Source organism: Sus scrofa, chromosome 6 (genome assembly GCF_000003025.6).
Source record: "Sus scrofa isolate TJ Tabasco breed Duroc chromosome 6, Sscrofa11.1, whole genome shotgun sequence".
Taxonomy (NCBI): domain Eukaryota; kingdom Metazoa; phylum Chordata; class Mammalia; order Artiodactyla; family Suidae; genus Sus; species Sus scrofa.
In genome coordinates this window covers 169713135-169727154 of record NC_010448.4, presented here as the reverse complement: position 1 = coordinate 169727154, position 14020 = coordinate 169713135, and the positions used below count along the sequence as shown (strand labels likewise).

The 14020-nt window shown below is 59.6% G+C and overlaps 1 protein-coding gene across 1 annotated transcript in view; it reads right to left on the bottom strand.

Annotated features, from left to right (window-relative positions):
- HIVEP3 (human immunodeficiency virus type I enhancer binding protein 3) overlaps positions 142-14020 on the bottom strand; it is a 127587-nt gene continuing 113708 nt past the window's right edge. The window contains 5 exon segments of the mRNA XM_021096938.1: positions 142-4979; positions 6068-6183; positions 6186-6320; positions 6323-6988; positions 10753-10839. Coding sequence (XP_020952597.1) covers positions 4170-4979; positions 6068-6183; positions 6186-6320; positions 6323-6988; positions 10753-10839 — 1814 coding nt within the window. The 3' untranslated portion in view covers positions 142-4169.

Genomic DNA, 14020 nt, shown 5'->3' with positions numbered 1-14020 from the left:
GGCTGTGTGACTATGGCCTGGTCACTTGCATTCTCTGGGCCTGAGTTCTCTGTAGCAAAAGAAGCACTCGGGACGCCAAGCATCCCTCTGATTCTGACATTCTACAGCCCTAAGAAAAACCACGAGCCAGGCAAGCAGGCCTCTGTTGGGATTTTCAAATTTATTCCAACGTGCTGTTTTTTTTAAAAAATATCCTCAGGCTGAACACTCAGCCAGAACTGTAATAAAGGCAATTATTATACTTGTAAAAACTTCTCATTCACAGTACGGATGTCATTTACAACGAAGGTCACACACATCAATACGGAGCAGTTTTTTCCTTTGTACATCAGACTCTGTGCTTTAGACCTGCAGGATTTTTTGTTGAGTTTTTTTTTTTTCTTTTGCACTGATATATACCATACCGATATTGCAAGATGCAAGTGTAGAAACTGGCGTTTAAATAAAGTTACAGGCAAACCTACCCCATCCCAGTGTGGTTGCTGTACATGTATCCACAGCACGCGTTTTGGAATGTATTGCCATATTTAAGAACATAGAAACTCCCTACAGACAACTTCACGTACAGAATACGTACACCTCGGGGAACAAAAAGGCAAATATTTATCTTACAGAGAGTCTGTATCTTACATTCGCCTGCACATTTCTTTTTTTTTCTCCGTTTCTTTGCTCTTCCTCGTTGAACACTAGGTTTGGTAAAGTGATCCTAAAAGCCGGAGCGGTTTTCCAGTGGAAAGCGGATGGGATTCGAGACACGGAAGCGGAGTTGGGGGACCAGGCCTGTGGGTATTTCTCCCCTCGGTCAGGGCTGCACATGTGTCTCCAAGGACGGCGGCCCGAGCAGAATTTTTTGCTTCAAAGAGGATGTGTCTGGAGAAAGGGCTAGAGAGCCATTCAGCTCAGCAGTATTGCTTGTTCCTATTCAAGAGGGCGGCGAGAAGACGGAGCGGCGGGGCTCGAGGGACCTGGAAACGAATTCGTTCAGACTTTTCCCCGCAGAGGGTGGCGGAGGGGCTGCTGGGTCTGGAAGTTGGGGGGATGGAGAGGTGGGAGAGTGGGCAGGGGGCGGCCGTCCGCCTCCTGGAGGGTCGCCGTGGTTGGGGGAGGGCAAGGGGCTGGGGCTTTGGTAAAAGGTAACTCGGGGAGGAACGGGGGTGGTACCCAGAAGGACCCCGAGCCTGCCCAGGGTCAAGGGCATCCTGGAGTGTAGGCCAGGGGCCAGGGGGCTTGGAATCCCTAACAGAAGACAAGGCTGGCTCCGAAACCTCAGCAGGTGGGTCAGCCCCCCACCAGCCCCCGCCCCCTGAGGGCCAGCGCAGGCCCGAACCAGGGAATGGCCACCTCAAACATTTCAACATAGCACACGACAGGTGTCTGTGCCACCAAGTCAGCCCTGCTTCCTCTACCACGTCCCCAACTGGGACAGAGGGTCACAGTCAGGCTAGAAAGGCACGAGGAGCGGAGCAGGGCAGGGGCCTGCGGAGGGCACGGAGCGAGTCTTCTTCCACACTGGGAAGGGGTGCCTGAGGGTGGGGGAGCAGGAACAGAGTCTGGTAGAGGGGGTTAGAGCCATGCTCCGGGACACGCGGCCCTGGCTGGTGGCACCAGTTCCATGTCTCTGGGCAACTGCACGGGGAAGCAGCCCTTTGATCAGAATGCGTGCATATCGTGTACCTGTCATTGAGAAACGGGTCCCAGTGACTCCTGGCCTGGGCCTGGGAGCCCGAGTGGCCATGAGGCCTCTCCCTGGCTGGCCACACCGTCTCTGGCTAGGCCTCCAGGAAGGAAGGGCTGTCTGAGCCCGGTGGGGTAGGGTGGGGTAGGGGCGGGGGGTGGGGGGGAGAGCTGGGGGGGAGGGGGTGGCTGCCCCCCAGGTCAGGGTCTAGTCTAGCAGAGCTCCCTGTCTGCCGTTTTGTAGGCCTGGGGACTGAAAGAGCTTGCCAAGGAAGATTTCAAACCTGGGCTGAAACAGGGCTCTTTATCCAGCTCCGGGCCTCAGGGTTGGAAGTCTCTAGCCCTTGGGTAGCCCCCCGGGGTGGGGCTAAAAGGCGAGGGTGAGGAAAGCCCTGGCCTCTGGCCTTGGCTGTGATGCCCCGGGCTCCTTCCCGCTCCCTGCCAGGCCAAATCAGTGCCAGTATGGCCTTCTTCCAGGGAGTCCGAGAACCCCAGCCTCTGGGTCAGGCAGCTGGGAAGTGCTGGCTGGAGCCCAGAGCACCCCCAGGGAGGCCCTTCCTATGGCCCCGTTTTTATCTTGGCCAAAGGGAAATGAGCTGGGCGGTGGGCTGGCGGCTGACCTGTGGCTGGTTTGGCCTCGCAGCAGAGGCCAAGAACAGAAAGGCCCTGAACTGGCCAAAAAGGCGATTGTGCCCGAGGGTGGGAGCTCACGGAAGTGCCTCGACCCTCCGCATCGTACGGCATCCTGGCCACACAACTTCCACGGCCCAGGAGCCCCCTTTGGGCACAGGATTCAAAGAGCCTGGCTGAGTATGGCGGCCTGGCCAAGGCGGTTCCTGCTCTGCGGCCTTAGCACCTAGCCTGGCGGGGCCGTGACTGTGTCCCTGGGCCTCCCCCCTGGTGGAAATGAAAGGAAAGAATTTCTGGAGGCTGGGGAAACACCCGCCAATCCCAGGGCTGGGTAAATGAGCTCCATCTTTCAACTTGGATTTTTAATTTCTAGTCATGTTCCTTTTCTTCTTTTTCTTTCTTTTTTTCTTTTTTTACAAAGTAGGTTTTTGCCCCAGGAAACACAAGGCAGCCTCATGAAGGAGGGGCTGGGGATGAGGAAGGAGGCACTAGCTCTGACTGACTGCTTTGGAGAAAAATTCAAATGACCTTGGACAACAGGTAGCTAGGGAAAGTAGCAAACAGCATTCGCTTGCTTGCTTGCTTTCCTTCTTTCTTTCTTTCCTTCTTTCTATATGTTCTTATTTTTTTGGAAAGAGATTTCAGCCAACCAATAGGAGGCCTGGGCAGTTCCCACCAGTCATGGTTTTGGGTACTCCCTGGGGGTAGCAGAGGCCTGACAGTGTGTGGGGTGGGGACAGGGGGACCGGTTCTGCTGCAAAGAGTTCCAGAAAGAGATCCCTGCAAACTTCTTGTGCCAATCACTGGAAAAGCCCAGCCCTGGAGGAAATAGAGCCCTTTGTACCCCAGGGACCAAATGTGAAATGAAGCCCAAGCCTGGCCCCAGGAATGGCAAGGCGATGCACCTTGGATCTTGACCCCAGGGGGTTGGGCGGGCCCTGACACTTCAGCCTGGAGGATCGTTTCTAGAACAAGGAAGGCAGCCAATGGCTGGGCCCCGAGCGCAAGGCCCAGGTCAGACGCTTAGGAACCAGGAGATGGATGGCCAAGACGCCTTTCCCAGCGGGGGTGGGGGTGGGGTGCAGAGCGGAGGCAGGGGGCTTTGTCTACTGGTCAAGCGCCAGGATGGGATCACCGACTCAGAACCACCCCCGCCCCCGCCCCCGTTCCGTGTCTGGAAGCTCCTACTCACTACCCGCCCCAAATATGTGGTGTTGGAATCCTAGGAACCTTCACCTTTTCTTCAAGCAGGAAAAGCAAGTTGGAGTTTTCTGGGTCTGCTCGTGGAGTCTCCCCGCCCGTCCCTCTGTCCCGGGCCGCTGGCCCTTCTGCTGGCAGCCAGGGGTGGCCACTAAGCTGAGGTGGGCTAAAGCAGCAATAAACAGGAACCATAAACATGTGTACATAGGAGCGCTTGCTTTTACATTTAATTATGTTTTTAAAAGTTTCTTTTTTTTTTTTTCCTCTCTCAGTGCATCCCATTTCTCTCAGCAAATGACCGCCTCTTGCCAGCCTTGGGGGTCGGGGGGGCGGTGGTGGCGGCTGCCACCGCAGTGGCCCAGGATGAGGCCCCACCTCACCTAAAATATTCACAGCCTCCAACTCATCAGCGGGCTCTTTGATGTTTGGTGTGTGTGTGTGTGGGTGTTTGTTTCTTTTCAAGCAACAAAAGGTACTAGAAAAAGGCACAGGTCACTGCATACGTGGTGGGAAGATCAGACAGGTGGGGGCTGAGCAGAAGCTGCTTGGACAGATCCACAGATGGGCCGGGAGCCGCGCCGCGAGATGCTGCCAGGGAGGCGGGCTGGAAACGTCCGTGGCCGAACCCGGGAAGCCGCAGGTGCAGAAGCGGGCGGTCGGGGAGGCTAAGGGCCCCGGGGCGCTGGGTCCTCAGGCTGGCGCGGGGGGGCCCCGGGGCCCCCACTTCCTGAGGGCTCGGGGGAGCTCTGGCTGGTCCTGGGGTCCCCCGAGAGGTTCCTCCTCCGGGCTGGGAAGCGGGCAGCGGCCTCGGCCAGGCAGCCCACCGAGCTGCTGCGGTCCAGCGGCGGCGGGGCACAGGCCGCGGGCCGGGCGGGCGCGAGCGGCGGCGACTCCAGCCGGGGGCTCCGGGGCCCCGGGCGGCGGCCCTGGGGCGGCCGGGGCGACGCCTCCGGCGGGGTGCGGGCGCGGTGCGCGGGCTCTGCGGGCCCCTCGGGCTCCCGGGGCTCCCAGCGGGGCGGTCCGCGGGGGCCCCCGCTCGTCCGCCCCCTCTCCTGGGGGCAGTCCCCGGCCTCCAGCTCCGAGGAGAGGGTGAATTTGGAGACCTTGGCCACGGGGGACACGGAGGCCGATGAGCTCTCGGTGGGACTCCCGCGGCCTCGCTCCTGGGCCTCGCGGGCGCCCGTCAGGTCGCTGCCGCCCCCGGAGAAGCCGCTGATCCAGGCGGCGCGGGGCCCGGGCAGCAGGGCAGGGTGGGCCCCGGGCCGGGCCTGCACCATCTGGATCCCGCCGATGGGAATCAGGGGGCACGGGGCGCGGGCCAGGTGCCGCGAGTGCAGAGGCAGGTGGCTGAAGAGGTTCTCCTCCGTGCGGGCCGGGCCGTGGCCGTGGAAGTCGTGCGGGGCCGAGAAGGGGCGCGCGGAGAGAGGATGGGCGGGGCCCGGAGACCCGGAGGGACTTGGCGACTCGGCCTTCTGCTGGGGTCAGAAAACAAGACAGGGTGAGGCACGGGAGGCGCCGGGATGAGGAGGCCACGGGCTGCGATCACTGAGCAAGGCCCGGCGGAGCAGGAGCCAGTCCAAAGCCCCCACCCACAGCGGCACAGGTGCAGTGCCTGCCCCGGAGCGCGCGGTCCCCAGCCCTCCAGGGACCGTGAGCACACGCAGGACCTATGGACCCCATGCTTCCGGCCAGCCCGTCCGTCTTCGGAGGACGGGGGCGTCTTGGCCGCCATGCACCTGCACTTGGTCTTAGTTCTGCCGCTTTTCCTGTTTCTCAAAGGGTAGCGACCCAGCTTTGCCCACTCTGGACTCCTGACCTCTTCCCACCGCCAGGAATTTTAACGTGACTCCACAATTAAAAATCAAGTTAAGATTCCTAGACTGTGGGCCCCCCCCGCCCCGGGAGCTTGAATCTCTGAGTGAGGCTGCTGACGCTGCTGGGGGTGAGTGGCGATGTTGGCTCGTGACACCCTGGTGACAGAAAAGGTGTGGATGATGATGGCGGTATCCGTGCCGGGGGTCAGAGCAGCGATGGTGGCAGGGACGGTGTTGGACAGTGATGGTGACAAGAGGGATCAAGCTGACGGGGTGGCAGTGATGGCGTGCTGGGATGTCGGGATGGCGCGAGTGACGGTGACAGGACAGTGGTGGTGACAGGGACGGTGCTGGCCGTGAGGGTGCGATGGCAGTGCTGCTGGAGAGGCAGTGACTTTGCTTGAGCTCTGCCGTCTGCCCACAGCACACGCGGGGATGCGGTCAGGTGGGAAGAAATGGCACAAGGATGTGCACCTCCTGCCAAGGCCATGCTGCTCGGAAGCGGCAGAACCTGAACTTCATCCTGGGACATCCAGCTCCAGGGTCCGTGCTCCGCTGCCTCTGAGGCTAAACTCACGGCTTCCAGGCACCCAGCACGGCCCCTGGCATAGGTCACGTCTGCTAACTTATTGGTGACCGGTGGGCTGGCTGGGGGGCTGCTCCGGGGAGGGGAGAGGTGGTCGCCCCCCGCCCGCCCGCTGACGAGAAGTGGCCCAGCCCTTCTGGGAGGGGTGGGGGCAGGAACTCACCCACGTGGAGGTGCAGGTCTCCGCTGGGCTTCTGCCGAGAAGCTTGTGAGGTAGAGGCGCGGGCAGGTAGAGAGCCCGTGGGGCCAGCCCTGATCCTGGGCCACGCTCGCCCGCCAGGGGCTACCCGGCCCTGCCAAGGCCCACTTCCCTGGCAGCGCTGACAGTGGCGGTGACTCAGCCTGGCCTGGAGACCATCTTCTGGGGGGCGAGTGTCTGGGGGGGCTTGGGTCTGCAGCGCCCTCCCGTTCGGGGGCAGGTGCGCTCGAGGGGACAGTTCCCTCCCCGGGGGGTGGGGGGTGAGAGGTGACAGTTGGAGTCTCGGAGACCCACAGTGGGGAGGGCTCCTCTGGGGGCCGGGCGGGCTTGGGACTGAGACCTGTGGCTCTCGGGCCGGTGAGTGTCGCTGGGGAGATGAGTCGCTTTGGGTTAGTGAGTGTTTGGGGGCAAGCGGTGGGCAGCCGCCTGCTTCTTTGCTGGGGGACCACGGTCTTCGTGGGGACACGGCCTGGGAGCTCAGGGCCGAGCCTGTGTCCTTCTCCATGGGGCCTGACGGGGTAGGTCGCAGCTGGCGGAGGCACAGGGCGCGTTGGCTGGACGTGGAGCAGCTACCCCCTGCCAAGCGCTCAGCTTCCGAGACTGAGCTGCCCCGCGTGGCCTGGTTGCCAGAGGTGACATCTGCAGGCTGAGGGCCCCGGACAGGTGAGGCGTCTGCCGGCAGCGTGGCCGGTGGGCCGGGCGGGGGTGCCTCCAAGGCGGCGGGGCCCGATGGTTCGTCCTGACTCTCCTCCTCCTCCTCCTCCTCCTCGTCCTCGTCCAGGTCCGAGTCCGAGTCCGAGTCCTCCAGGTCTGCAAACTGGTGCTCCGCCACGGCCTCTGCGCCCTCTCGCCCTTCCGAGTCCTGGAACGGGTCCTCACTGGTTCCTGGTGGCAGACACGGGAGACCGAGGTCACGGCCGGCCCCAGGCGGCGCTGCTCCACGCGCCAGCATCCCAGTCTGGAAACCGGGCCTGACAGCCACGCCAGGGGCACAGGATGGTGGAAAGGGTGGGGGCTGGGAGGGACACGGGGACACTGTGCCAATAATCACAGTGGACCAAGGTCACCTTGTCACAACCATGTGTCAACTTCTGTCCTGGGGCCTGCATGTGTACTAACTCCCTTGGTCCTCAAGCAATCCTGCCAGGTCGGCTCTATTCTTATCTTCCTGTTACAGACGAAGGAAGCAAGGTGAGAGTTTACCTCGCTTGCCCAGGTAAGGGAGGAAGCCGAGCTGGACTGAACCACAGCACACGAGACAAGTCTTTCGCTGCTGTTGGTCGTGTTCAGTGCTGGCTCCACCGTGAGCACGTTAACTCAGCCTGCTGTGCCTCGGTGTCTTGCTTTGGGCAATGAACGCAATCGTCTCACTCACAGGATTTGCCAGGAGGAGTAAACACACACCTGGCACACAGCAAGGGCTCACATAATTACAGCCACACTTCATGCGTTCAGGAAGAAGTCTCTTTTTCTGGGACCCAGCAGCCATGCTGGCTGGTCCAGCAGCACTGGGCTTGATCAGTTTACCCTGTGGCCAGGCTGCTGCTGGTGGGGGGGGGGGTTGGGCGAAGCCAGCCTCAGTCTGCAAAGCAGGGCCCCATCCCTGCAGCTTTTGTTCAGAGAAGATGTTTGCGGCCCTCGCGGGACCCCTGCTGCTCCCCACTTGGGGTGGGGAGTGGAGCTCGGAAACAGGAGCCTCCTGGTCTGGCTTCTGGTGGGGCAGCCCCAGCCAGCCAGGTCGTCTCTAGTAGGACACGGGTCTAGTTTGGGCATCTGTGAAATGGGCAGCAATCAGCTCCACTAACATCTCGCCCACCTGGCAGGCTCCTGAGGGTTTGGGTCCTACTGGCTCATCACTAAGCTCCCATCAGCATCCGCTCCACTAGTGACCAAGAAGACTGGACACACAAGCCGGCTCAGGCCACCGGTGCGACCAGACTTCTGGACCCGACCATGCTGAGCTGCCCCAGGGCCAGAGAGCCTAGCATTTGTGCTTCCCAACAGCGCATCACAGGGCAGTCGGGTGCATGAGACGGACGACAGTCAGCATGCAAGAGGGAGGGCACAAACCATGGGGTGGAGCTGGAGCTGGCAGGTGAATGGAGGGCCGTGGGGTCAAGGGCACGGCCTCCTGGCAGCTGGGAGCAGAGCGATGAGAGAGGGGAAGGGACTGAGTGTCGGGAAGGGAGTGGGGATGGTGACGGGTGCAAAACGCGCCAGGAAGTTTTGCGCAGGCTCTTACTTCCCTGCTTTAGACTTTCTGGGGCTACTTCGGTCCCAGGAGTCCTCCCTGCCTCACCTCTTTTACAGTTGGGGAAAACCAGGTCCAGAGGAGGTAACCTCCCCAAGACCACCCAGGAAGGAGTGACCAAGTCAGGCTAAGGTCTACGACCCCTGCATTATTACACCACCAGTTTTATTTTTTTTTCTCTCTTTTTTTTAGGGCCCACCTGCAGCATGTGGAAGTTCCCAAGCCAGGGGTCGAATCGGAGCTACACCACAGCCACAGCAACACCAGATCCGAACCACAGCTGCGACCTACGCTGCAGCTTGTGGCAACGCTGGATCCTTAACTCACTGAGCAAGTCTGGGGTTGGATTTGGGGTTGAATTCCAAACTGCTGAGCCACAGCAGGAACTCCTAAAAATGCTTTTGTGCGTCGAGAAGCAGGAAACGGTGTGGGTTTGAATGCCCCATTCACCCTTTCCTTGTACAATGTTGGGTGATTTACCTTTTCGCTCTGTGTTCAGTTTCCTCGTCAGTAAGATGGGGTAAGAGTAATAAACGCCACCCCACGGTTTTTATGTTGGGGGACCGTGCGGGTCTCCCACCTAGTAAGTAGCCAATACCCCGCAGCTATTGTCTTCCCAAGTGCCCCTACAACCCACGTCATCTTGCACTTGAAGGGGGGAGGGGCAGTGCTACCAGCCAGGGGGTCCGGACCAGCAGCTCCTGCTGTTTAGCCGGAAGGATCCGAAAGTTTCTCTTTACAGATGACGTTGATGGGTTCCAGTGGCCTTAGGAACCCAGCTCAGGAGTGATGGAAGCCAAGGGTCCCCTGCCCAGCGAAGGGTTCGCCAGGCCCCCGACATCTGGGCTCCTTCAGGGCTCTATGGGATGCCTCGCCTGACGGCCCATTCCCAACACCCCTCACTCACTGTCAAGGCTCCCCCCCCAGGCTGGGTCTCTTGGGGCTCGGGTTGTGGAAAGAAGCGCGCTGGAGCGCTGAGGAGGTCTGACCGCACGGTGGCGCTGGTCCCGCCGCCGGGAGGAGGAGGTCGATCCTGAGCTCAGCAACCAGTCGCCGCTTCAGTCTAACAGACACCCTCTCCCTGGATCTTCCTCGTCGCGGTAAATGGCAACTCCATCCCTCCAGTTTCTGAGGCCATAAACCTGGGAGTCGTCTTTGGCTCTTTTTTCCCCCTCCTGCCTTCCCCCATCCCCAGCATGTCAGGAAAACCCTTCGGCTCTGTTGGCAGAATGTATCCAGAATCTGACCACATCTCCCCACCTCCCTCAGCCCAGCCAATTCGACTCTCGCTCCGCCGGGACGGCTGCCTCCAGCCGCGCCCCCTACCGGCCATCCTCTGCATGAAGTCGTTACTGTCAGAGGACATTGCTCCTCCCAGCGGCCGGCCAAGTTCATCCTTTGACCTTGACAGCCACAGCTCTCTCTGACCTCATCTCCCCATACTCTCGCCCTCCAAGGCTCTGCACCTGCTCTTCTCCGTGCAGGGAGGGTCCTTCCCCAGGCCCCGCCTGGCTTCCTGTTCCATCGTTTCATGGTCTCTGCATCACCTGACAGGGAAGCCACGCCCCTTGTCTCCCATCCCTCGCTAATGCTTTGCTTTATACTCATCTCCTCTGCCCTATTCCGCCTTTGTTCACTGCCTGGCTCCCTTCTAGAATGCAGGCTTTCCGGGAACAGGAACTAAGTTTTATTCATTGCAGAATCTCTAACACCTAGAACAGGGCCTGGAAGAGGGCTGGTGCTCGGTAATTATTTCTGGAATGAAAGCATTGATTTCATCCTTAAATAAGGCCCTCCTTTTTGGCCTCACTGGGGAAGCTCAAGGTCCCTCAGTGCACCCCTGGTGCAAGGCCAGTTGAAAGCCCCGCGCCCAACAGAGAGGGCTCTGTGGAATGGGAGGTGACATGGGACTGTCGGGTCTGACTTCCGGTCTCTTGAAAGCCTCCAGCTCTAAAGGGCCCTGGCATGCGGCCCGTGCCCAGAGGGTGCAGGTGTGAGCGTGGGTGCGGAGCTCTATATAAGAGTATGTACCTCACGGCGACACCGTGAGCATCCGCCAAGACACTTCATGACACGTGTCTAGAGCACGCCCGACACAGGATGGGCGTCTGTCAGTGTTAACTATAATTACTCGTGTATTAATTTATTCACCATGTGTTCAGTGAGCACCCACGGGGTGCTGGGCGCTCCACCTGCACGGCAGGCCATCACGCGTGGGGGCCACAGCCCCCGGCACCTGCTGTAAGTATTGGGGGGGGCATCATTCTGTGAATTTGGCCTTAGTTTCCCTGTAGTTGGGACAACTGCAGAAGAGGCCATGGAAGAGGGAGCGGTGGCGGGGGGAAAGAGCAGTGGGGGGGGGGAAGGGAGCAGGGGGAGGAGGGAGTTGGCAAATTACCTTCTTCAGCTTCCAGCTCCTCCAGCACCCCCGTCTCTTGGCACTTTTTGCTGTGGGCCTTCGACTTCATATGCTTAGTCAGATTCCCTGGAAAGGAGTGAGAACGGACTCAGGCTCGGCTGGAGGGCAGGGGCCCAGGCCGGGTGCCGGGACATCCCTCTGCCCACGTGCTCAGGTGGGATGTGTAGCCACAGCCGCTGTGCAGGATGCTCCCCAGGAGCTGGGGGGAGGGGGCTATGAGGGGACAGAGGGTATGATGAGGACGTGAGATGCTGGTTCAAAAAACAAACGCAAAAGAAATTAAAAGACAAGTCACGTGCAGTAAGTTTTTCCTGCCTTTGATTTAACTCTGGGCCCAGGAGCTGGTGACACTCATCTAACAGGACCACTAGTGGTCTCAGTGCCGGCAGGGGACAGGGCTCTTGTTAGCCAGCATGGGGGTGGGTACTGAGCATGCCCTCCTGGCTGGGGGCGCTGCTGCGGCAGCCTACAGGGAAGAGGAACCAGGGCACAGTTACTGTTAGAAACGGAGAGAAGGCAGAAGGTGTAGAGAAGTCTCCCAAACAGTGGCCTGGGGGCCATAAGGCGGGGGCCTGAGACCTGACTTCCTTGGAGAGTCATGTCCCCTTCTTGGGCCTCCAAGGTCACGGCCCTGCAGACACGGGGTGGGGAGGGTACGTGCAGGCCAAGCAAAGGCTCTGCTCTCCCCAAGCCTAGGAAGCCCCAGTAGGGGTGGTAGCTAAATTTGTCCCCACAGACAGATGAGTAGAGGCAGCGGCTCTGGAATCAGGGGAAAGGGGCGACACTTCCAGTTCTGCCCCATGTATGCACAGCACTTCACAGGCCACAAAGCCTGTGGACAGGAGCGCTCTACGAAGGAGCAGCAGAGGACACCCAGGCTGCCCCAGCAGGATCCAGGCCAGATGCCCCAGGATGTTCCTTCGGGCTCAGCAGCCACCTCCAAACTGTGACATGCTCACTCTTCTGTGGATTGCTGTATTTCCATACGGTCGTTCATATAATAACAATGAGGTCCTTGAGTCTAACCTTATGAGTAGGTTTGAACAGATGGATGGAAGACAGCAGAATGGACTCTGGGAAGAGACACATAGAGAGACTGGTGGATGGATGGGTGGATGGGTGGATGGATGGGTGGGTGGGTAGAAGGAAATAGGGGGTGATGAACAGGATGAGCAGGAAGGAGATGGATGGATGGATGGGGTCCTGGATGAGTATATGAGCAGATGGACAGACAGACGGAGGATCAAAATAAATGGAAGGACAGATGGAAAAGGCTCAATCAACAGATGAGAGGCTGGAGAACTGGAGAGGAGGAGACATGGGTGAGTGGGAGAACGGCTGGTTGGACGGATGGATGACGGACGTGGCACACATAAATGCTCAGAAGGACAGACAGACAGGAGGGTAAAGGAATGAGCAGGTGGATGGAAGAAAAGATTGACAGGAGGACAAATGGGAGAAGTGGAGGAACAGATAAGAGGAGAAGATAAATGGGAAGAGGGGTGGATGGAAAGACACACTGTTAGGATGAGAGGATGGGAGAACTGGTAAGCGGGAGGATAGGTGGACTGGAGAGAGAGAGTCCGTGAATGAACTGAAGGGTGCTATTTTTTTTTTTTTTTTTTTTGTAGTTTTGTCTTTTTGTCTCTAGGGCCGCACCTGTGGCATATGGAGGTTCCCAGGCTAGGGGTCGAATCGGAGCTGTAGCCACCAGCCTACGCCAGAGCCACAGCAACGCACGATCCGAGCCGCATCTGCAACCTACACCACAGCTCACGGCCACACCAGATCCTTAACCCACTGAGCGAGGCCAGGGATTGAACCGGCGGGTTCAATGCTCCTCGGGTTCGTTAACCGCTGAGCCACAACGGGAACTCCTTAAAGGGTGCCTCTTAATCATTCTGAGAATTTTAAGGAAGCTGAGGGTTTCACGGAGAGGATAATGGGCTTCCCTGAGGTGTGCAGGTCCAGGGCCGTGGGACGGAGAGAAGCTGTGTCTTTCCTCCCCCCTGTCCCAGTCTGTGACTCCATCCTTCCCACCTCAGAATTCCCTCCTTTAACTGGACGGAAACTTGGATCTTCTACTCATAGCTGAAAAAGGAGCAGTGTCGTGACTTCCAGAGCCATCCCAGGGCTGGAGGGTCCCCAGTGTTCCCCGTCCGACATCGTGGGCCTCTGCCCTCGAAGCTGTGGGCAGGCAAAGCCTGAGCAGGACGTGGAGGGGTGGTAAAGGCAGCAGGGTCTTCCATGGACCAGAGAAACCAAGGGACCCCTGAGGTTCCAGGACCAGCCCCCCCCCACTACCCCAGTCACGGAGGAGTCTGAACACTGCTCGTTCTGGCCATGACATTATCGCTGTACGTGTCCTGCCTGGAAGGTTCGGTCTCTACTCAACCAAGTTAGATGCTGGGCACAGAATGTGTGAGGAACAGCCACGAGCGGGACGTGCTCTTCTCATCACAGAAGCAAAGTGGTGCAAGGAACCCACAACCATGTCATCCCCCCATCGGCCCGGAGCTTCCTGCTTCTGTTCTAAGTCGGCCGTGGAGCTGATGCGCCCTTGGGCAAGATCACTGGCTGTCTCGGGGACGGGACGCGGTGGGAGCGCTCCCTTTCCCCACCACGAAGGACCAACCAGCCAAGGCCACACTCTTGGTCTGTGCACGGCCCCTAGGGACCTTGCCTGTCCCACTCGGGCGGCACAGAGCCACCATGTGTAGGAGCTGGATGGCCTGGGCTTTGAGTCTGGGCTCTGCCGCTGGCGAGCTGTGTGCTCTGGGGCAGCTTTCTTAACCTTCTGAGCCCTAGTTTCTGCAGCTGTGAAGTAATACCTACCTCTTGGGGTGGCTGGGAGGCATCGAGGGGAGAACACGTAGAGAAACACATGCAGGCAGAGCAGAGCGTGCCGGGCGGAGAGCACATGCCTGCTGCGTGGAAGCTCCTTCCTTGGCGGACACTGCATCCCCGCCCCCCAGGCTGTCTTACAGAGCACCCGGGGGATTTGGGGCAGCTGCCCGTGGAGAAGAGGAATGCTCAGAGGATGCTTGGGGGGCAAAGGGCTCTCCCAGCCAGGCTGGGCTCGGGAACGCCCAGCAGGAGTCACCAGGCAGCCCCGGGCCGGCAGCTTCTCCTCCGCCCCTGCCCCTGGAGGCTGCAGGGAGGGGTCCCGAGCCTGAGTGACCGCCTGGATAGGCCACGGGGTTGCAGGAGCGGACACTGGCTGTGCAGCCCCGAGTGCCACCTGGCT